Source organism: Oreochromis niloticus, linkage group LG17 (genome assembly GCF_001858045.2).
Source record: "Oreochromis niloticus isolate F11D_XX linkage group LG17, O_niloticus_UMD_NMBU, whole genome shotgun sequence".
Classification (NCBI taxonomy): Eukaryota; Metazoa; Chordata; class Actinopteri; order Cichliformes; family Cichlidae; genus Oreochromis; species Oreochromis niloticus.
The window spans coordinates 16,708,672-16,733,829 of record NC_031981.2 but is presented as its reverse complement, the minus strand read 5'-3'; the positions used below and the strand labels follow the sequence as shown (position 1 = coordinate 16,733,829).

Sequence of the window (25,158 nt, the reverse complement as noted above, 5' to 3'; positions counted from 1 at the left end):
GATCTCGCCTGGTAGACGTCCAAGACAGGAAGTGTTTTTGCTAATAGCTAATCAGCCAATCATGTGGCAGCTGGTCAGTACATTTAGACATGTAGACGTGGTCAAGATGACCTGCTGAAGCTCAAACCAGACAGGATGGGGAATAAAGGTGATTTCAGTGACGTTGAACTTATGGGATGGTTCTTGGAGTGAGATGGGCAACTGGGATTTTCAGAGAATTACAGATTTACAGAGAAAAGTTCCAAAGTGCTTCAAGCTCATAGGAGTAACTAATGAACACTAAATAACATCAAGGTATGCAGAAGACCATCTCTGAATGCCACATAAAACCTTGTAGCAGATGAGCTAGAGTAGCAGAAGACCACACAAGATCTCAAGAAACTGAGGCTCCAGTTTGCAGAGATTATAAGGCACAAAGGTGCCTTATTTCGCTCCCCTTGCGTCTCTTTCTTGTCTCCTCTGTTCAGACCTGTAGACGAAAGAAGGTGCAGAAAGAAATTGAGGATGCACAATCTGAGAAATGGCAAAGGGAGTTTGTCTAAACACAGAAGAGAGGACCCACAAACAACAACAACACCCCCCCCCAAAAAAATCAACGTTTAGACAAAAAAAGCAAAATCCTGAGATACTGGCTGCAGCGTGAGAGCTGATTTCGCACTCAGGTGTCACCAAACCAGCCATCGCTGGTCTGGTAATCAAACAAAATGAGAAAATAATACAAGCAGAAAGTCAACACCTTGACTGGTTGAGAATAGTTGAAATTACAGAAGAAGTAAAAAGTCTTACTTTAATATTCTACATAAGGAGCTGGCTAACAGACTTGTCAAGGCGGCACTAATTTTAACTACTTTATATACTTTGTACAAAAAAAGGACTCATAATGAAGGCTGTCGTATAAATGTAGAGGAAAACGTTTTATTTCCCTCTGAAATGTGGTGGAGAAGTATAATAAAATGTAAATACCACCGAGCGTCTAGAAAGTCACCTTTCATATGTGAAACCAAATGGCTCTCTGCCTCGTTTCACCTTTTGTGGCCTCGCCTGCATTTCAGCGGCAATCACCGAGAATAGCTTTGATAGGAAGAACTGAGCACTGACTTTATTCTGTATAAATTGTGAGCAGGTAGAAAAGCCGAGCTGTGACCAGCGGTGGATGAAGCAGTCAGATCTATTGCTCAGGAAAAGCAACAAAAATGTAAGAATGCCCTATTATAAGCACAGAAGCTCATTTAATGGGAGCGGTTCAGTGAAAATAACCATCATTATGTGTAAAATACACAACACTAAAGTGCTGCTGAAAGTTGAGGTGCAGTTCCTCTAAAGACCAACAGAGGCTGGCTCCAGAGTCAATCCCCATAGACTCCTATTTTAAAACACCTAACTTTGTAGCAGTGTTAAATGTGTTTACAGCCTGTTACATGATATGTTTTGGTCACTTTAGCTCATTTTGCATTTCATAAAAGTCTGAATAACAGTCTGAATCTTATATATCTCACCCATTTAAATTGCATTAGGCTTAAAGTTATGCCTAATTAATCCTCTTAGACTTAAATTATCACCTGTGACACTCCAGCACTAGTTCAAACCCCTATATTTTGGAGAAGAGCATACATAGATTCATTTTTTATATTTATCCTAGCACTAATTAGCCAGTATCTATAGCTGTGCAGTGGATGCACCTTGCTAATCAAGCATACTACCCTCTTGTCCAAATAATCTCACTTTAGGGCTGAAAAACCGAGATGACCATAGCTTGAATGCTCCGCAAACCAGCGAGGGATGCTGTGTCTGTCAAAAAAAAAAAATGCTGTACATATTTCCACCTTCCGCTGCTGAAACCTGCTGTAGATACGATTAACTTCCTAAAAGCGACAAACATATGGCATCAAGTGTCGATAATGTCTTTCACTCATTTGCCTCTACAGTACTGCTGCGTACTGTAAATGAGGGCAGCAATTACCAATAACAGGAGACATATTTTTGCAGGGCGAAAGGTGCTGCACCAGATGGCCTTCCAAACGACTTTCTGGTGTCGTGCCGAAATCGACAGCAAATAAGGAACGAGAGCACGAGAGGCAGATTTAATTGGAGTGAACTGGAGCAAGCGTAAGCTGTAGTGTGCCATGTGATGTATCCATATGTTCCTTATCATAATTTACACCTCTGCAAAAAAACACCAAACATCATGAATGTGGCGTGTTAGGTTGTTTTGCGTTGTTGCTCCCGAGTCATCGACATCATGAGGACTCTAATCCTTCATCGCTTGCGGCACCTTTATCATGCCAAGCCAGATGGATTGCAGGTGCCGTGCCAGATGCCTTACTATATTTACAAGCGTCATCTAGCACACCAGGCCATATATGGGCATGATTTAGATCAGCCAACAGGCTCGAATGACACCGGGGTCTGTCGCTCAGTATGTTGTTTGCATTGTGCAGATATTACATATTCAGAATGAGCGCTCTGCATTCTCCAGTAGAGATGCAGAGCAAGGTTCAGTCAGTGTTCTCAGTGGAGCTGCCTGACTCATCCCAATCACTGATGGCGAAGAGACGAGGAGGCAACCTAATGCAATTAGACGCGATACAAATATCAGCCTGCTTGCGAAGAGCGGGGAGGACGAGGAGAAACACGGCGATGTCAGTGAGGGTCGGCATTAAAAGGATCGAGCAAACCTGCAAATATTTACTCACTCATGTAGTTGTTTCACTCACAAAAGTTCAAAGTTAAAAGCCAGCGAGAAAAGGGATGATCAACGAGCAGATTTATCCAACAGTACTTCTCTATAAAGCTGACTTTGTGGTAATAAAGCATGTGGTAGGTATGGTTGTGAAGTAACATTTCCAATACGCAACAAATAGAAGATTTGAAATTTTGTTCAGGATTTTTTGATATTCTAAGGTTTTGTTTTCATCTAGTTCTGTTTTGGGTTTTAGTTTATTTTGTATTCCTTGTCTTCCTTATGTTTCCGTGTTGGGTCAATCCCATCTCCATGTTTTGTCTCATATTCCTCAGTATTCAGTCCCCTCGTTCTGGTTCCCTTTAGTTTTCTCTCTGTGTTCAGTTTTCTAGTTTTAGGCCTTAGTTTTACTTATCTGGGTTCTGTTCTAGTTTTTAGGCCCTGTTCTATTCCCCGTTTCGGTTATCATGTTTCCCTTGTGTTCCCTGTGCTTTGTCTAGTTTGAATCTGTTTGCGATTCCACATTTTATTACTTCCTGTTGTACTTTAGTAGTTTTCTCTCCTTTGCTTTTATATCTAGTTAAAATCCTTCTATCTCATCATTCCTGATCTGTTCCTACCTGTGTTCCTTTTCCCCATCGGGTCTGCATTTGTTTTCTGTCTTCCCACGTTCCCCAATCTGGTCGTCCAGTTCTCCCCTATGTTAAGTTACCCTTGTTCCCTGCTCAGTTGTTTCTGTCTGATGTGTCTGGTCTCTTGCCTTGTGTTCGTCATGTTTAGTTTAACTTCCTGTGTCTCGTTATCCCTGATTTGTTCCTGCTGTGTTTCCACCTGTTCTCCCTTAGCCTCCTCACCAGCTGCGTATTTATTGTCTCTGTCCTGAGGTTATTCCTCTGTGACATCTGAGGTTATGTGCTCCTGAGGTCAGCCTCAGGTCTACCTTATACAGTATGTGCCGGATGTCAGGTGTGTTGTGACATTTGAGCCACATCTGATCCACACAACACGACAAGCTCCGCTCATCACTTGTAGTCCAGCAACACTGAGCTGTTATGTGCCAAAAATAGTTCTGATTAGACCCAAATGTGTCTGTACTTTCAGATATTAGTCAGACAAACAAAGAAAGAGCAGATATCTCGAGCACATATCGGACAGAAAGCGTTTTAAATTCGTCTAAATCACTGTGAAAATCACTCAATTACAATCAGCAGGGTGATTGGGTCAGTTGAAGCAATAATGGCTTTTTGAAGTAGTTACCTCAGCAATTATATGAAGCAGTCATGAGTTTCTGATTTATGTGGTTTCATTTTGATAATCTGATGGTCAAACCAATGTGGTGTCTTCCTTCTTGCTGCGTGTTTCCAATTTTCTCAGGTTCAGGTTGTTTTGTTACAGGCTGTGCTGCATGATAATTTAACATTTTATGCAGGATACCCTTCCTCGTGCAGCCCTACCAGTTTATCCAGGCTCGGGACTGACACCATGACTAGGTTCAGCACGATCATTTATTAGCAGACGTTAATTCAGAGGACACAATCCTCCATCTTCATTTATGTCATTTGGCTAGCCAGTTTTGCTGATTAATAACAAAAAAGAATCCCAAAGTAGTGTCTTTGTTTTCTTTGTTCTAAGAATGGACCACTTCCATTACCTTCCTCAAAGTGTTAAACAAAAAAAAGGGCTTTACATTAAAGGAGCTCAAAAACGAAGCCACAACTAAAGTGGCAGAAACTTCAGTTTATCTTAAGGGTGTTTAATGCCCTTAAGATAAAGTGTGAAAAGATATAAAGTGAAACAAAGTTCTGAATTTTCCATGTCAAAAGTTGCCATGAAACAGATGTGAACACTAAACATGTTGTCAATAATTTGTTATCAAAACGAGAAATGCAAAAGAAATGAAGTCAAAATCAAGCAATGACGAGCTGGTCCTGAAGTTTCTCAACTAGAAAAGGAAGAAACTAAGATTCTGGGTTCATCTCCGTCTTAAAAGAAGAAAGCATCAGGAAGGATTTCATGGTTTAATCCAAGAGCTGAAGCTTTCGTCCATATTTCAGGATGTCTGAGTGGCAGTTTGAGCTCTTGTTAGTTGTGACCACATCTGAGGAGACAGAGAAATAACTTCAGAGAGGCGATTGACCTGGAGCAGCATGCTGTGTCTGAGGTAAAGTAGGATTATTTTACTATTTTCATATTATTGTACAGTCAGTGGTGCGTTTCTCCCCTCATATCAACTCTGAGTAGGGTCAGTTTTTAAAAAAATAACTCATCCACCTTAATATTGGAGTTTTCGTAAAACCAACATGGCAGCAACAAAAACCAATACATGACATCACAGTGGCTATATCCATCTTTTATGCTACATATACAGCCAGATATGGACAAATAACATCACACCTCAGTGAATATATCAGCAGCTACCCATTGTTTGACTGACGGGATATTCTAACACAGTGTGTGACCCTGAAACCTTCTGTGTTTCTCTTCGATCAGAGACAAGACTTTGAATCCGAGATGTGAAGGCAAACAAAAAAACTAACATTTTGTTGCATCACTACGTCCGAGCAGCATTTTCAGAAAAGTTTTCCAGCTGTTTTCTGAGGATTTTATTTGCTAGATTATGAGTCACTGTTTCACTGCTGATTTAATGAAGTCATGTGTTCTGTATTTTACCTGCTGCCGGTCCCAAAAGAGACACGTTACAGCTAGACGGTGCGTAGCATAATACATAAACTGATTTAATGGTCAACTTCACAGCAGCAAGTGACACCTTTTTAATAGTGTGGAGAATATTCTTTCCTCTGGGTATTTTCTGCAGGGAATCACCCCTAGCTTGGATATTTCACAGTACCAGGTGTAACAACTGCTACATCCATCCTCTCGGCCCCTCCCACGCCGACATGTGTATCTAAATAGAACGCGGCTCTAATTTGGCAAGGGCGATGTTGACATTTGGATCCCGTGCCCTGTGGGAAGGGTAACGACTACGCATTAGGATGCTGCAACCGTACGACACCTGATCTGTTCTCTGTATTCAGCCGGATGTTCTGACACTGCATCAGTCAGTGTAATCCAAACAAAACTCAAATCGCAGCATTATTGATCGCATAATTCTTCTAAAATGCCACTCCACTGAGAGCAGCAACAGGCGCTGTCAGGCAGCAGAATCAGTCAGACCGGCCTCTGGCTAACCCAGCTCGTTCCCCAAACAGAAAGCTCGGGTGATGCACCCTTGTGGCTGTATGAAAGCACCCTTCAGCAGGATCTTACACCTCTTCTGATTCTAAAGGGGCTGCTACATGGATGATCCTACAACACAGCAAAAGAACAGAGAGGCTTTCAAGGGACTTCAAAAAATGATAATCTTTGACTTTCACTGAATCTATAAGAAAGCATCAGTTGTGGCAGCCTGTTCTCATCAGGACATCAAATGCCACCACGCTGTCAAAGCTGCTGGCGTCTCGCTGATACGTTTAAGGTGTCTGACCCCGTGGCACCTCGACTGTCATTGTGGATGATTTATGATATGAAGGGGGCGTATTTTAATACAAACCATTCATTTCCCCCCGTCTAAATCTAATGAAGTACTTTTGGCGCCTAAACCAGGGGTGTCAAATTCAGTTTCTCTAAGGGTCACACGGGGAAATGAGAATCACATCAACTGCCAGACATTAAAAAAATATATATACTGACATACTTTAATTGAAAATCTGTCTCAAAGAGCCTTTTCATGTTCAGTAAAATACCCAAACAAGCCAAGTGTTGATTTTACTTTTTTTTCTTATATTCAGTGAAAAAAGTAAAAACTCTTTGATCGTTTAATTTACCTGTTCCACATAGTCCAGCCTTCTGCAATGAAACTGGCTGCAGATAATAGGAAAATTTTAAAAAGAGAAACGTATTTTACGCTAATAGCTGCCTCTCTTCAGTTCACTGGCTTACTGATGCCCTCTCTCTGTCTTTGCTGGTGTTTACATATTAAAATAAATGACGACACAAGTTATGAAGCACAATTCGTCTCACGAGCCTACACCTGCAGTGCTCTGCCATCAGGATCAACTGCTATTCTTTTGTGCACTTCTGGCTAGCTAGCTTGTTAGCCTGAAGTGGGAATGGAGTGTTTAAGTTTAGTGTGTTGCTGTGCAGACAGATAAAACAAACCAGGCCAAAACTGATTATGAATCTTAACTGATATTTGATCATAAGACAAATTTGTGATGGTCTATGGGCTTTGATTTTGACGCACGGAGCCTATTTTTGACGAGCAAGTGAAAGCTAAGTTGTTGGGGTTTTTTTGCAAGTGAAAGCTAAGTACAGGAAATTAAAAACGGTCTCATGTTTGGCAAACCTGGAAATGCAGACCATGGTATGCTACGAAAAGCACTTTTGGCTGATGCCTTGAGTTTTGTGTCTCCTTCTAAAAGAACCGAGGATCTTTCACATTTAAGGAAAACGTGCTAACCACTATATCACAGAGCCATTTTAGCACAGTAGCAAAGGATGCTAGTTCCACCTGACTCAGAGTCAGTATTTGAAACTGCTGGAAAAGAAGATGTTGGTTAGTCCTGCTCCCAAATACAGGTCTGTGATGAAACCCGCATTTGTTTCCACCTTTAATTTCTAAAGCTGTAAAAGAACAAATCCAAAGCATGAATTAGCTTATTGTAATTATTTCATCATGCAAACATGCTGCACATACAAGCGCTTTCTTGAACTGAAAAGGTGTAAAAATAAATAAACAAAAACATAAATACCATGTAAAATGTTTTCTCACACTTTTCAGCTACACTACAATGTTTCCTCAGCAGATGGAGTTTGTTTTAAACAACCAGGAGATGTGATTTAACCTCTTTCCACAGCATCTGTTCAGGCCCTCATTTTTACAAACCTCTATTTATAGCTTAGTAACGTCTCATACATGCTTAAATCAAGAAGACACCATTTAATCTAACTGCAAAAAGCCCTGGGAGCCATGGTAAAGGCTTCAGACTGCACCCCCTCCAACCCTTATTAGATAAACTGTTAGGAAAATTGATGGATGGATATACACAGAACAGAAAATGCACAATTTATTAAATAAAGTGACATAAATTCAGGCTGAAAACTTATTTTTCTTGTTATTATGATAACAAAGAGCGTAGTAGGAAAATTAAATGTCCCTTTTAAAAATCCCTCTAAATAATCGTTGAGGTCTAAACGACTACAGTGCCCATAAACTCCTAATTTCACACATTTGCTGCTTTGGATTTGTTAGTAATTTTGAAAGCTGTATGATACAGACCTTCACTTTTGAGAATGATTATTATGTTTATCATGTAAACAAACTGAGCTGCTTAAAGGCATTCGAGCTCCAGAACATTGAATATGTGGACTTGGATTTAATTGATTTTATTCAAAATGCTGTTTTCTTAATCGGTTTGTAGCGGTGCGGAAAATAAATTAGATTTCTAAAGGTGTCTCGCAACACCACCGGGCTCCTATATATATATAGTCAACTTGTCAATTACTGTTAAAAAAAAAAGTGAAAGGAAAAAAATGAATGCAATCGGCCACAGTGGCTGAGAGGAGCAGAAGAAAAGGAAGGTTTTCCCTCCTCCCTGAAGAACCCTGTGTTACCAAGTACAGAGTAGGGCTGAGTCATATCATACCGTTCACGGTAATACCGGTATAATGTTGGGCAACGATAAGAAAATGAAATATCGCGATAGAATATGGGTAAAAGGCGCATGCGCAGTGCCTTTGTTTTCATACGCACATGGCGGAAAAAGCATGGCGGCGACGGAGAATGAGAAGGAGGAAAGTGGATCGTTGAATGAAACGGATGAACCAGAATTGGTTTGTAAAAATGCTGCAACTTCAGTGGTGTGGAACTGGTTTGGCTTTCGTCCGTCAGATACACAACAAAGCACTATTTTTGATAGAGCATGCTAGCCGGCCGTCATTATTACCGTGTTGTGATACGTACTGTGCTTCAACATAATATTACCGTATTGTGTGTGTATAACCTCTTTTTAAGTTTTGTGGATATTATACATGGTTATGCTGAGGATATGTCGGCCAATTTCCACTGGAAATGCCTTTTGGTTAAACTGTCAGCAAGGAATTTGCATTTGCACTGTTAAATTTTTATATACCTTTAATGCACATAAAAAACAGCTGCTTGTTTAAGTGAAAATACACTGATGGGTTTTTTTTTTTGCACTAATAAAGTTGTGGAGTTGTAAAGTATTTTGTCTAGTGTCAATTATATCGTCAGTTATATAGTTATCGTAAATTTTCAAATTTATATTGTGATAAATATTTTTGGTCATATCGCCCTGCTCTAGTACAGAGATGCATAGTGGGTAAAAGTCGCCAACACTCTGCTGACTCAGTAAGTGCAGAGCTCCAAACCTCTTCTGGCATTAACATCAGTACAACAACTGTGCACTTGGAGCTTCATGGTATTGGTTTCCATGGCTAAAGTGCTCCTGTGGGTATATTGAGTAGATGGCCCATTATTTTTGTCCGTATTTACGTGGAGGACAGTTGAGTGGCAACTGTGGCACGAGTGAAACGAGGCGTGCATGCGTGTGCATTCACATCTATGTGTGATGTACTACTATCATCACCCTGCAGAACAAGAAAGTGAAGTTGAAGTTCCTTTGATCAAAGGATGAAAGACTTGAGACAGCTGAATGACACAGAGGACCAAACAACAGTGACCTGTAGAGAAAAACAAGACGGAAAGAACCATGAGCACCTGGACAGCAGCAGCTAAGCTTTCAAAATAAGAGTTAGTGGCCTTCCCAACAGAAAATTGATCTCATTGTTCGATTTAGTGGATGTAAATGTAAAAATAAATTCCATAGGACATCTATACAGCCCCCTTTATGCCCCCTGCTGGTCACTAAAAAGAATGTTTAACGAGCTTCTCCACCAGCTTCAGTCTTATAACTTGTAGACTCACACCAGCAAGAAGCTTCTGTATGTACTGATGGTGATGGTGCTTCCTCATTTGCCTGTTAGTTCAGCAGCGCTGATTAAAGTGGGAGAATTTACACTATTACTCATTGTTATTTACTCACAAAGCTTGTTGACATTATATAATCGACCAGCATCGCCCCTCCTACAGTAACAAAGAGGTTTAACCAGTCAAAGTACTGAAAACACATCTGTGGGTGGGTAATTTCCCAGCAAAGGCATCATCGCAGCGAGCAACAACGTGAACGATTTGGATGTAAGAACAGTGGGTATAGGTTTCTGTTTGCAAACAGCAAATTCAAACAATGAATATTTAGCATTTTTAAATTGCTTTTGAAAGGAATAAGGAGCAAAAATTGCATCCAGAACGAGAAGAATGAGAATTTCATTATTTTTGTGGCTTTGTGAAATGAAAACAATAAAACACACGAGCTGACACATTTTAAATAAAGAACTGGTAACAGTGTCAAGTGTAATTCCTGCTTGAATTATGTCGGCGTTTTGTGAACAGGGCTGCTGGTAAATGGGATTCAGAGTAATTTATTTATTTTTTTATATTCAAAAGAAAGGATGAAAGTAGAAAAGCCGCAAACTCCTGAAAGCTGTTCCAGATAATAATGTTTGTAATAATGAACTACTGATGACCAGCCTCATCATCTTTGCCACACATGGTCACTTTGAGCTACATGGAAGCAAAAAAAGAAGTTTTTCAATGAGGAACATCAGCCCATTTTTCTTCTATATCTATCTATCTATCTATCTATCTATCTATCTATATATATATATATATATTTAAAAAGTAAGGCACTGAAGTCCACTTTGAACAGAGACAATAGCTGTGATTCAAGTCAAAAAATATATGCAGATTTGGACTGGCAGCTCTATATTTGGGGGCGATATGACTTGGTCTTGATGTTAAGCCTGGTGACGTTGCTGATGCGACCACGCAGCGTGCTCGCAGGTTGCTGGGCTGCGGGGCATCGCGGCCAGTCGTGGAAGGTTGGGAAGTGGCTGAGGTTACACAACTGTGACTGGCTTCAGCCTCGGGGAACGACCTTCAGTGATTTCACACATCCCGGCGGTGCTGCAGAGCTCTGATCCCGCAATGAAAGAGCGAAAGTGCGACAGAGATGATCAAGAGAGTGTGAAAGAACAATGGGGGCGAACTACAATGAAGCCGAATGATGCGGCGAGAGGCAGACATGAATGGCAGGAGGCAAAAAAAAAGAAAGAAAAAAAGAAGGGGGAAATGTAAAAGTGATTGATGTGTGGAGATTGAAGAGGGGAAGATGTGAGTGCAGGAAAAAGGCAGAAGGCCAGGAAGTCATGTTTTTATCTTTCAGCTTCACAGTGATCTCCTGCTGAGGACTCAGCCTCTTTTCCTGGCCTGAAGGACTTTCACTGCAATGCAATGACAATGTGATTTTTATTTTAAATCACGTCTCTGGTAAAAGCGTCAAACTCGGCATCGTATGCCTTCTGTCACGAGTACCTCAAGCAGCACACTCTGACTAAAGCAGCACTTTGCGTTTTCAGTCTCACTGCTTAGAAAAGCTCACATTTCAACTACTATACGCACTTAGATTCAAGTGTTTATAAGAGTACAATCAACTAGTGAAGTTTTGGAGGCACTTTGGGTGCCACTGTGGCTGCAGCTGATCTGACATACAGTCATCACCTATATCTCTCAAACGGCGCTGAGTAATATTTGTTTTTTATGTGAACACTGAATGAAACTATCCAAGTGTAAAAAAAAAAGAAAACCCAGAAAGAATTATCATCTTATTCTCCAGCCCCTCTCAGATTTTAGCATATTTCACCTCCCTGCTTTGGGAGTATTGCTTGTAGCTGTTTACACCATAAAAGCCTCGATAAACACAACGATAATGGAGCATTTGCAAGTCGCTGTCTTCCCTGGGTGTCAAATAGTGCCAGTTTATCAGCAGTCACTGGTGTCTTAAAGGGTTTTTTTCATTTTTTTATTTATTTTGTTCTGGTTTTGAATTCAGTTTAGTTTCAGTTTAGTTTCCTGAGTTGGTTTGCTGGTCATTAAGAAGCTGCAGGAGTGGCAGTGATATGTGTCTTATACAGGAGAGTGCTGTTCGTACCCCCCATTTGGGAGTTTATGTAAAGATTGTGGCTTGGGTTAAATATTCCTCTGTCAAAACTTTTACCCTGCACTTTGAGAAATGATGCTAAAGAGTTCCTATTGTGCTTTAAGTTGTCCAGAACAAGCGTGCAAAGCTGTTTCCACACTTGAACTACACACGCATTTCAATAGATATTATCCAACAAGCTGCATTTGAGAATCCAAATGCATGAGGCAGTTAGTGCAGATATTAAACCAGTTCACTTGTAATTTCCCAGTAAATTCATAGGATGGGTGTCTCATGTCCTGTCTGTGTTTGAGCAGGAGTCTGACGTAGGCATTTTGGGACCATGTCCTGTCATGATTCTGCTGACATAGTTCATATCTGCAGTCATGTGAAAAAGGAGTCTATGCAAACCAGCTTGTAGAATTACCTTTAGCAGCAATAGCTAAAAATAATAACTTTCTGTATGACACTGTCAATCTCTCATATTAGAGGGAGAAATTTGGCCTACATTTCTTTACTGTGTTCAGGTTCATTGAGCTTTGCGCGCATTTGTTTATACACAATTCTCTTAAGGTCCCACCACAGCATTACAAACAGGGTGAGGTCTGGATTTGAGTGGGCCATTGCAAAACCTTTAGCTAGTCTGTTGTAGATTTGCCAATATGGGATTATTGTCCTGTTGCATGGCTAAGTTTGGCCAAGCCTCAGGTGTCAGATAGGTTTTGACAATGTTAGGTCTTGTGGTTTGTTCAGATACTTTGCAAACCTAAGTCTTCCTGCCATTCTCTTTCTAGAAAGCAGAGGCTTTCTCCTGGCAACCTTTCTAAACAACCCATACTTGTTCAGAGTGGCTCTAACTCTACTGTCATGAGCTTTAGCAATTTACATGCTAAGTGAGACCTGAGAAGTCTAATATGTGCTCTTGGGTGTTTTACAATGTCTCTGAGGATTCCACAGCCTGACCTTGGGGTGAATTTGCTGGGATATCTTCTTCACTGAAGTGGACATTTCAGCAAAGTTCCCAGCAACTTAATCCACTTCTGGGAAGAAATGAACATCCCAGACCATCTAGACTCAGACAAGGAAGCTGCTAAAATGTCCGCTGATGTAGAGGTGGTTGCACTTACTGATGATCTATTAATCAGTTGTATTTGATAAGCAGTACCTGACTTCTGCTTACCCTCGAAATTCCTATTGAAGCAATAAGGGTGTAGTTCAGTATTTTTTTCACAGAACCGCATGACTGTTGCTCGTGTGTGACAAGTTCTTTGGGGTGATGCGTGAATATGTCATGCTCCTGCACTCTCATTCTTCCAGGAATGATAAAATAGTGACATCTGTGCAATGAAACCTGCAAGATTCTTGGATATCAAAGTGCAAACTTTTATAGCTTTCTGCATATCAGTCACACTGCCAGTCTTCTCACATTGCCATTTTCTGGCTGGCTACTGTGATGTTAGCCCGTATTACCAGTCAGCCATCACTCGCCCTTCTGGGGGGGTTCACACAACCTGCATGCCCTCAAATATCACCCGGTCACAATGTTCTGACATCCCTGGGTAGGCCCAGATGGTGACCATATGTCCACGCCCCTCATACAGTGAGCCGGGAACACAAAAGCAGACAGGGGAGAGTATTGCATACTTTGTGAGTGCTGTGATTTGTTTAGCCGCGTTTCCCTCTGGTGTTTGTGATCAGCCTGCCTGAGAGCATCTGTAGCAACAGCATCTGATATGATGAGCAAATAACATATGAATAACCAACAGCGATCAGCTCCTTGCTGCTGTCGAGTGCTGAAGAGGTTGGTTGATTTTCTTGCATCATTTGTTAACGTTTAATGTTCTGCCAAATATATCCTGTTACAATGGTGGATGTTGATATTAAACATTGAAGTTTCAAATGAGGAACTCACTTTATGTTCAAGTGATCCCTGTGAGCCAAAAGCTTAGGTTTCAGCCTCCTCCCCCTGCTCTGTTTTGGACAGTTCTTTTTCTTTCTTTTTTTTTATTGGCTCTTTATGATGTCAGTGAGAGCTGATATTCCTAATATGGTCATCTCAGCCCTGTAGCTATAATCAGATAATCCCTACCCACCTTCAAGAGGCAGCCAATCAGAAGAAAGCTTCCTAATAGGGAGGGGGTATTGAACTCCAGTGCCTCAGTTCCAATGCTCAGTACAAGATCAATGAGGATAATTATGAACCGCAGTTGCTCTACAAGAGCCCAATGTTAAAAAATGTTGTTGGGCTTCGAAAAGAGACTAACGGGTCGAGACGGTTCCAGACATTTTCTTTTATTGTAGTTTCTCAAAAGTGAAGATTTGTTGCTTTTCTCTCTTTGACCTTGCAAAAGTAATCTCTTTGCCTTTTGATTTGTTCCTTGTGATAAAAACAAACAATGTGAAGATGTCACCTTGGGATTCTGGGAGCACATAATTGGTCATTGTGAGCATTTTGACTTTTATTGACTAAACGAGCACAGCAGACCTTTTAACTTATTATATCAGGAAAAACACAGAAGAACAAACTGTGCTCTTGCTAGTAAGAAACTCTGAAAGAAATAATGTGACACAGATTAATTCAGCTGCTTTTTCTTCTGTGACATGTTAAAATGTCTTCTATGAAAATGTTCGAATACCGTACAAACAATTAAAACCAATAAAATAATTTGACACTCCATACAAAAACATTAATACGTGCTCACCCACATAAAGTTACCTAATATTACAGGATATCTTGCTACGTTGCAGTCAGTGTTTTACATCTGCACATGCTAGAGCACTTCAGCATTCGGCATATTAAGTTAGCAGGTGGGCAGGAGATATCTGGGAATATAATATGCAAAAAAAGAAGAGTGTACAGCAAAGTTCACCAGCATGTTTCAAAATTGCAAAGCAGAGGTTAATCGATTTGTTTCAAACAGCTAACACCGAATCAGGACTTTCAACATTTTAAATTGTAAGTGTTCTGCACTCCTTTAACCTTAGTGATTTTACACCACAATTTACAACGCGTTTACCAGTCAGCCATTCACATGCACACACACTTTTACAAACCAGTAAAGGAAGAGCTGCTGTGTCTCGTGCTTTTGGGAGCTATTTGGTGTTTGGGATTTGGGAATGTTAAAGGTTGCCAAAGTCAAGTTTTAGCAAAACATAATTAAAATACTCTGTATGAAAACTAGAAACAAGTATCATTGTTTCTGCACCTCTTTTACAACAATCAAGAAGCTTTAATAATCCTACAGAGCTATTAAACTTTTATTTTGGGAGGTGGGGAGGCATATATCAGCTGTCTTTCAGTATATTCAGTAAATTCACACACACTAAGTAAACTTTTCCTCCAGAGTCCCTTGTTTCTATTCAACACATTCACGCACAGTTGCTATGAAACAGAGTTATTAGTTCAATAATGCTCTTTTTAAATTTCTTCTCTGCGAATATTTTATTTGCCCAAATAAATTGTGACGACTTGGTAAGTGAAGAATAAAATCAGCGGCTTCTTCATTAAGTCTTCCTCCTGTGGATGAACTCCTGCTTCCCTGTCTCGGCCTGCAGGAAGCGTCAGCAGTTCTCATTCTGCTGAAGCCTCAGTGAGCTTGAATCGCTTCTGTTCTTGCTGTGGGGTCTTGTTAGAGTAACCCTTCAGCTTGCAGCAGATCTCCAGAGCAGAACAGACTTGTGTAGCCAGCTCCAGTCCAAGACAGTGAGTTGCAGTATGCCCAACTGTGGGAATCTGGGAAAGCAGCTGAATGGTATCGACAACAACGCAACAACAACCTGTCAGTCAGGGAAAACACAAGATGGGAAATCCCAGGGCTAGCTGATTAGCAACGGCTGGACTTTCAAAGTAAGAGTCTCTTGAGATGATTTACAATTGCTAACAGCTAATTTTGTAACTGAATTTAAGTTTTGATTATTTGCCTTAAAATGGAAAAATAAGACCTCATGTATACTTGTGGGGCTGTTGTTATATATCATAATACACCTGCTGTCCTGTTCAGGTAAAGTCTACATGTGTGCCTGAGCTGCTTACACTTTCCTCATCACAGTGACAAACTGCAGTTGTGTAGCACAAACCACTGGAAATAACAGGTTGCAGAACTGCTCTTCAAAACCACTAAACCTGCAGTTAGTGGACAATGTCAGACGGCTCCACGCTGAACAAAAAGCCAGGTTCACATGTGCAGTGTAGACACCAGACACAGGAGAATTAGATCAGATAAAAGAGGTCCTCTGAATTTGAGTCGTCTCCCTTTTCTTCTCCAGGTTATCAAACCAAAGAGACAAAGCATGTCTACGTGCACGAATAAGAGCTGGCTGTTTTCTGCAATTATTATATCAGTTACACTGATTCAAACTGCTGTATAACACGAAGAGACATCAGCACCTGGAGAGGAGTCACGGCTGGCAGCAGGTCTGATCATGTCTGTCACACACACACACATGCAGGAAACACGGGCTCAGCGGTGCACACAAACAAAATCTATCCATGTTAACAAGGGCCGTAGTGACTGAAATTTAAAATGAAGCTGAACAAGATACAATCTCAGCATGCGCAGCACTCGAGCTGCAAAGAATGAAAAGTGCACCACTTGCAGCATACTAATGTGCAGACTGAGACAATGAAAAAGTGCTTAGCGACTTATCTCAAAGACAATCAGCTGCTCCATCTGATAAATAATTTAGCTTTTATTAATGACATTTTGATTACCGATTATGAATTCTGCACACAAAACAATCAGCATTACAGTGCACGGATTCATTAATCATACAGCCAAACAAAAGCAAGTTTATTAACATGTCATTTGCATTTTTTTAATTTAAATCTGAGCTCTGTGGAAAAGATAAAATAAGCCATCAGATCAAGGAGCCTTTTATTATATTTAGCACTTTAACAGTACTGGACAGCATAGTGTCCAGATAACATATGGTAATAAAATTGTAAATTTATAAGAAAAATGCAAATTTTTTGTGTTCAAACTCGGAATTTCTTTCTTTCTAACGTTTTTTTTTGCATGTTTTTGTTTGTTGAAGATGCAAATTACATCATTTTGTCTTGTTTAGTGCCACTTGCCTGGATTGGATGAGCCAAGAATCAACAAATTATCGCAAGAATGCAGACTTTCAGGAGACATTGCATCTGTCATACAGACAGTGTAAAAGATGGACGTAGCCGCTCTGTCAGTCTGCACCAATGAGTGTCTGTTAACAGAAGGGCATTCAACTGACTGCAGCTGGTCACAGACCTGGTCCCCATCTGCAAAAAGCTGCTAAGTTCAATGCAATATTTTGATCAGACTGCAGTCTCCAAACCCTGTTAACCCTAGAATGACTGCAGCATAACCAATGAGTGATAGTCAGGAATGATAATATAGCATAAAAAAATAAAAAAATCTGTTATGATTCACTTATGTGAGGCTCATCAGAGGAAGATCAAAAATCTTGTAAAAAGATACCAGCTGAACTGAAGACGACTCTGAGGGCAATTTCATTTTCCCAAATAGAATGAAGTCATTTCACTCACTCTCATTTTGCAAAAAATAGTTTGAAAATTTAGATTTTATGAAGCCATTTCCCCCCAAAACAACCTAATTTTCTGGAATGTTGTGCAGCATATCTACAAAGTGGGAACGCCCTTGTCTGTGGGCTTCATGCGGGTTTCTGGTAACAAATCATGAAAACCACAGCAGCGACCTCCACCCTATTACGCCGTTATGGCTCATGTGTCTTCAGGGACTCAGGTGTGGTCGTATTATTAAGCTTCACTTCCCTCTGCGAGGAATGCAGTGATTTTACTAAAAGTTTTAGACAGTCGCCCTGCTCCGTTTTCCTGCCTCAATTATGTTCAATTATTCTCAGCTGAAGCCCCGCTGTGCTGCAGTTGGCTTCTTAACCGCTGTTCTGGAGCGCTGGTTTGATTTGTGTTTTACTGTAAGTCAGAATGTGGAGCATCATAACAGCTAATGACATGTCATTATACTGTATACCTTACTCTTCATTGAAAAATAGTCTGTGTCTGATGTGCAAAACTCTAAATTCATTGCAAATATAATTTATTACATTTTATTTATGTGCATCATTTTTCAATCAGTTAATAATGTGGCCTCTTCTGGAAGTGCTTTTCCACTGTTGCGCTGTAAATAAGTTACATGAAGGATGGTTGTTGTGGATTAACCTTATGAGGCACCTGATATCAACCAAGATCACATACACAGTGTCCGCCCACCCGGCGGGTTGACGACTAATGGGTACAAAACTATCTACGGCAAATGAACAGTACCTGAAAGTCATGTCCTTAAGAAATAGGGAAAGAAATCCATTAAAGGCCTGACACAGGACCTGGCAGATGAATTTGGTACCTGAGTTGATCCATCTACTGTTCAGGAAGGAAGGGAAACAGGCTAAAGTATAACAGATTACACAAGAAGTGGATTGAAAAACAGTGGCAACAGGTCTTATGGAGTGTTGGTGTAAGACATGCTGCTTCAAACTGTCATCACTATGTGCAGAGACAGAGGCAGAGCCATCTGAAAACCTGTTGGAGGCTTTGTCTTTGTTTGGGGCTACATTTCAGCTGTTAGTGTTAGTGGTTAACAGTTTGCATCCTCTGTTTCAGAAGTCTGGGCTACTTTAATACCGGAATAATTAGGTCAAAGCTGACTCCTCGTTCAAATGCAACAAAAAGCAGGAAGCTGCTAATGAATTGAGCTGTTCAACTAAAGTGCTCATATAAAGTCAGATGACCTTACAGTGTATGTATGTTTTGTGCTGTAACTTTCTTAAGACTCCAGAGATGCAGGAATGAGGTAATAACCCCGGCGCCCCAACCAAAATCTTTAACCCGCTTTAAAAAGATCCAGCTAAGAGCCAAGTGAGACGTATAACAACTGGCTGCCACACAGAATGAGCTCTGGCAGAGTAATTATTCCTCAGGAAGGTTGAAGTGTCTCAGGTCCATCCCTTTACAACCTGTCCTTGGAGGCAAATTAGCCAAGTGTAATCTCTCTCACCGGAGAAGAGAGAGACGGGGGCATCCAGGAAGATTTGGAAATTTAGTAAAATAATTTTAAAAAATGACCTCCTGTGTCTCGCATGTCAGATTAGCATGGTAAGCGGAGAGGTTGATTATTTGGCATGAATATTGTGCTTTGAAATCTGAAATCAGTCTGCAGTCTTTCTCCTCTGGCAGCTGCCCTTGCGTGACTTTGCAGTGCTGACAAGCCACTCGCGGTCTGTTTGAAAGGAGATAAATCCTTGATGGGTGGCAGAGGAAGCAGAGATGAGGAGCTTAGCGTCGGGCTCTGACGGAGCCTTGAAACCGCGCTCGGCTCTTCATGAACATGTCGGGAGGAGTGGAGTTACATGGTCACCGAATCACTGTCTGCCTGCTCCCACCTGGAGGCTAATAATACTCCTGGAAGCCTGATTCTCTGTAATGTTGTTAGAGAGACTCTCAGGTTTCTCTTCAGGAGAACATCATAGAATTTCTTGTTCGAAATGATAAAAAATTACATCCCTACTTTATTACTTACGGCTCCAGGCCTCTGTGATCATCTGTATCAGCGGTCCCCAACCTTTTTAGCTCCACGGACCAGTGTCGCGGATAAATGCAACAAAATAAAATGATAAAAACTGTGGTATTTTGTAAATTTAATAATAAATGCAAATCCACTATGTAATTGTGTAACTTTATTAGCAGCGTCCTCCTGAAATGCGCCAACAACACTGACAGTAACATCCTCCTCTCTGCCTCTTAATGCTCTCTGCTCGCTATGCTAACGTGTAAATATTTCTTTCAAAATAAGACACACAACTACAACACGGGAAAAGACACAGGGAAACTGAGTTAACAATAAAAACCCTGAAAACCATAAATTTCACACCCGAGCCTCAACTCTCGCGGCCCGGTACTAAACAACTCATGGACCGGTACCAGTCCGTTGCCCGGGGGTTGGGGACCGCAGATCCTATATTATCGTTTTTCAACTTTAAAGGTGCAGATAAATATGAAGGCTTTTGTAGTGTCTAAACTGACTGCGCACTACTTTCTTCAGTAAGTAGACAATGTCAGTGTTTAGCTGCTGAACATGCTGAAGTACATCATTCAGCAGCTACAGACACTGGAGGCCAAGATACTAAGGCCGAAGGACACGCTGACACAGAGCTGGCATGAAAGAGTTCATAACTGTCTCCTTCAAAATAATGGCAAAAGTCAAGTGAACCAAACCAATCCTCCAACAGCCCAAAAGCAAACGCCCTTCATCCATCATAGGGAGATTTCTTTCCTGACACCTGAATGCAAGATGAGGGTTGATCCGAACCAACAGCTGAAGTTCCCATGGCTTCTCACTCTGGCTTCTCTATGGTAAAACACTCCACTCCGCCTCTGTTAGAGTCCTGCTGATGGTTGAGCTCAAAGTCCAGTCCACAGCAGGATGTTTGAAGGAATCGACCTTCTCTGTTCAGGTCGACTGCAGAAGCTTTGTTGAAACAATCCACCCGGCAAATTCCAGGCAAAGATGTCACTTAAAGCGCTGGCTGGGGATTTTCTTGGGCTCAGAAGGGAAGATGCAAAACAGGATAAGAAAGTACGCGAGGGTCAGCAGCAGGGAGCATTAAAGAGATATTGTGCCCCACCACTGGGGCACGATCTGGGATCAAAGGGGTGAAATGGCAGTGAGGGCTGCAATAATACTGAGCAGATAGATGATTTACAAACTGCTGAAAAAGGATCATGTGTTCAGAAGACAGATCACAAGCCAAAATGTTTGGGGTGAACTACTCTAAAACTGCGATAAGGAAGCTCTTTTTCAGATAACCGCATTTCCTATAACTGCAATAAGAAGGAGCCCGCAGGCAACAACAAGTCAACTCGCCTGTCAGGCGTTCTGCTGACAGCAGACGGTGATGGGTGATGCTGACTCACTGAGAGGCCAGGGAAGACCCAGGAACCTGGGTCAGAGCTCCAGCGGGTGTCATATTAGGCCACCATTTCTGTCTGCCACTTACTGTCATAGCTGCGTGTCACCCAGAGGATTGTGGGCGACAGGGCGTGCTAAACAGCGGCATCTTTTTCAGCCCTTTGACCTCTGCTGTCACCTCTTAATAAAGGTGTCAGGTAAAAGACGAGCCCTCGCTGCTTCTAGCGCTCCTTTACCACCCACACGTGACGAGCTCTTATGAAATGATGCCGCTTATTAAAAGAAAAAACTGAAATGCCCTAAAACACATTTAAATTATCCCTCAACACCTCCGCTTCCTGAGGCTGTTTTCTGTGTCAGCGCCCTGCTGCTTTCAGCTCAGATTAGCTCGCCAGCATTACTGCAGAATGATACAATTACTGTGCAGAAATGGCTGATCGTGACTGCACAGTAGCAGGTGTGCCGGCTGTCAAGCGTGGAATCTCTAAATTGACGGAGAGAAAACAATCAGAAAAGGCCAGCGTGACTTCATTTGTCTTCATCTGTTTCTGGATTTCGGTTCTGTTCCCATCTATGAGGATGGGGCTTCTGCAGAGGACGCGTGCAGAGACAGATGGACAGAACAGGTGCTATCATGATTCCAATGCAATATTTGCATGTCTCTTTAAATTATTAAATTTAAAGAGACACAGCTTATCAAGAGTGTCTGTGCCGCTATATACATGGATCTATGTATATGGATCTCACTGTGAATCACGATATTGATTGATATTTCCAGTTTATTATAAGCAAAATTCACTTGTCTCTAACTTCTGTAAACTGTTTTACAAGAAACATTATTATTGTTTAATCAAATTTCTCAAATATTTGTCTTTTCATAAAAGGGAGTCTAATAAATTTGTAAGCAGTGTAAAGCTTTTAACACACAAGAGCAGTTTTAGGTTTCAGTATCTCACCCAGGAACACGTCAGCATTCAGCTGGATTGAGACACTAAAGTTCCAATTAATGGACCCATTAATTGGAACCCAATTTAAATCCTGAGACACAACTGACCCCAATCTGAAGTAACTTTGGAGCCTAATGCCGAGTAAACGAACTTCACTCAACACGACTTGACAGCAGATTTCACTGCTGCACAGTTACGTGTAGTAACCTTTCGTATCTGGCATCTTCAAATATGTTTAAACTTTGTTAAATATAATTTGTATTAATGTTATCATTATTATTATTATTATTATTATTACAGCACACACAGAAATCCCAAAATTGCTGTAAATATTTAGGATTCCTTTTTTTAATGCTGAAAATTGTCAATCAGTATGAGCCAATGACCAAAAAAAACTTCATTTAGCATTATCATTAATTAGCGTTAATTTTGCTGTAGCTAAAAATCCAAAGACGCTGATGAAAACTTGAAACGATTTCTTTCTATAATGAATATTTCTTTGTTTCATTGGCACAAACTGGGATTGTTATGGAAGCTTGTTTCAGCCAGTGGGGAAAAAATTACTTTTATTATTTTTCTTTCTTAATTTCATTAGTTTAAGTTAGTAAGCCAAAATTTTGAGATCATAACTGGAAATTTTCACTAATGGGTGGCAATTTTTTTGTGTGTCATTGGTGAATATGAGCTTCCACAAACAAAAAAATATTAGGATCAGCATTTGCATCTATTTTGCATCTACCCAGAATCGATGCATCCCTAGTAAAAATAAAGGAATTGATAAAAAATAAAAAGTAAAAGATACTAAAATGCACAAAATATACAAAATATCACTAATATTTACAAGACAAGCATAACCTAGAGACATAATACAATGTTTTACCATAAAAGTTTTGACTCTATCACACATTTTTCTGTAAAAGTTGCAATAAATCCACATTTTTGCTAATAAAAGACAATAACAAGCAAATGCATAAAGATAGAAATATAACAGCTACTCCAAAAAGGATTAACAGTCCAAAAGAAAACATTTATAAGTGTTCTTATATTCTTTTAAATGAATCCAATAAGCCTAAATTGCAATCTGCTCTTTTTAACCCTGGGCACATCACTGTAAAAGAACAACTCATCTGAACAACAGACTGGACTGGACTCATAACTCAGACGCCCTCTACAGGAAAGGGCAGAGCAGGCTGTACCTGCTGCGGAGACTCAGGTCGTTTGGAGTAGAGGGCCCCCTCCTAAAGACCTTCTATGACTCTGTGGTGGCCTCAGCCATCTTTTACGGTGTGGTCTGCTGGGGTGGCAGCATCTCTGCTGGGGACAGGAAGAGACTGAACAGGCTGATCAGAAGGGCCAGCTCTGTTCTAGGATGCCCTCTGGACCCAGTGGAGGTGGTGAGTGACAGGAGAATGGCGGCTAAGCTGTCATCCCTGTTGGACAACATCTCCCACCCCATGCAGGAGACTCTGACAGCACTGAGCAGCTCCTTCAGTGGCTGCGGCACCCACGGTGTGGGACGGAGAGACTTCGCAGGTCTTTCCTCCCCACTGCTGTCAGACTCCACAACAAAGACTTCAACTGATCTAACACACACATGTGCAATAACACTAAGTGCAATACTCTTTTTCTGAAAAAGTTGTATTTTTTACTCAGTTGTATAAAGCATTTGCATTCTATTTTTATCCTATTGTATATTTTATTCTATTTATTCTACTGTATATAGTATTTTATTTTATTTTATTCTATTCTTTACAGTTGTGTACAGTATTCTTATTTCTATTCTATTCTTATTGTATTCTAATTTTTGCTTCATAACTTTTGCACTGTCCACTTCCTGCTGTGACAAAACAAATTTCCCACATGTGGGACTAATAAAGGTTATCTTATCTTATCTTATCTTTTCGGACGCAATGATTTTGCAGATTTAATTCTGGCACCTTGTATAATCACGGCCACAAAGTCTCAAACAGCGCTCTCCTTTAGAATGTGGACTCGGCACCCTATGCAGTCTTTCAAACTTAAAAAGGAAAAGTCAAACAGCTCAACCTTGCTATAACTTGAGACCACTAGAGTGCAAAGTTTGTTAGGCAAACTTTGAAGAAGAAGTGATTTGGCGCAGCACAAACATGTCAGAGGAGACATCAGATGGAGCTCCATGACTGACAGCTGTGACAGGCAGGTAGGCCTACGGTAAATCCTCGCAAACCGTTTGACTGCAGGAAAAGTCTGAGATCAAACTGACCTGCCCGGCCACATTTCCTGCCGTGCCATCAGCTCCAGGCAGCCAGAGGAAGAGGAAGAGGAAGAGCTGATGTGACAGAGACAGCCTGGTTTATACATGAACTCCTGCATGAATTAAACATGCGGACAATTCCAGGAACTCTTCCTGCGCACGACTCCTGAAACGCAAACAAGACGGGGAACGCACAGACCGCACTGTGGAATAAAAATAAAAGGTACACATGTCACTACACCCACGCATGTAGCAGCCCCACAAACATAAATAAAACTTCAACAGCAAAACAACAAACGAAAAACCCAACACACAGCACACTGATGATCCGGGAGGTTTATCCACAGCATTAGTAATTTAAATTCTGACCTGTAGTTGTGGCACCCCCCTCTTGAGCTAATCAGTAAACACTGCTACATTAATTATGATGCCCTTAAGTTTCATTAAACCCAACAAACAAACAGATAAACAAAACAGATGGATGGGTGGAGGAAAACAACACAATCCCGATGCCTGTGCGACAGCAAAGTATACGCCTACTCTGCGATCAAACAAGACTGTATTATTTATTTAGGAAGGAACTTCCATCTCCATATTAGATTACTTTAATGTAATCTTGCCTAATCTGGTGGCAATTAATGGCAACTATAAGCTTGAGGTGTTTAGGAAGGTAAAAGTGAGCCGAGGCAGGTTTTATCTTTTGTCATAAGCCAGCAATCTTAGTGACCCAGTTCTCAGCAGAAACTCCCACAGCACGGCTCTTCTCAGCCGTGTCCCGCGCCATATGGCAGGCAGCCCGACACTGTGGGTGCGTGGTGGGAGTTTGGGAGAGCCAAGAAAATGACAGGCCCTCAGCCTGTCAGTAGATTTCTGACATAACTGCAAGGAGAGGAGATTCCTTCTTTACAAAATAAAATAAATACATTCCCCAGATTTTTGACCCAGCTGCCTCGTCTTCCACTCCGTGAGCATCTTCCACTGTGGGCGTGACGTAATAACAGAGGATCTCAAAAGTCACAGTCTCCCCGCAGCATCCTCTGCAAACCCACCTCCGCCGACCGGCGAGGGCTGTTGCCTAGTTACCTGGCTCTGCAGAAGTGCAGTGAAGCATCGTGGGCCAACGCGAGGACCACTTCACTACCCACACCTACCGTGTAACCATGAGGGAGAGAAGAAGTGTGTCAAGTTGTTTTCTTCTCACGGGAGATAAACCGAGAACAGGAAGCTCGATGATGGACAAACTGTCACACACAAAAAAGAGGCTCACTGATGAAATCAGCTGCAGACCACAAAAGCCTGCCTGAGATCCACAGACGGGACC

The 25,158-nt window shown here is 41.1% G+C and overlaps 1 protein-coding gene across 3 annotated transcripts in view; it reads right to left on the bottom strand.

Moving 5' to 3' along the window:
* Positions 1–25,158, bottom strand: part of LOC100709613 (ankyrin repeat and BTB/POZ domain-containing protein BTBD11-A) — a 329,762-nt gene that overhangs the window by 100,635 nt on the left and 203,969 nt on the right. The window contains exon 1 of one of the 3 annotated variants that reach the window (XM_019347030.2): positions 3,301–3,462. The exons of the other annotated variants lie outside the window; for them this stretch is intronic. Coding sequence (XP_019202575.1) covers positions 3,301–3,319 — 19 coding nt within the window. The 5' untranslated portion in view covers positions 3,320–3,462. Of the gene's footprint in view, positions 1–3,300; positions 3,463–25,158 lie in introns of those variants that run through there. 3 annotated transcript variants of the gene reach the window in all.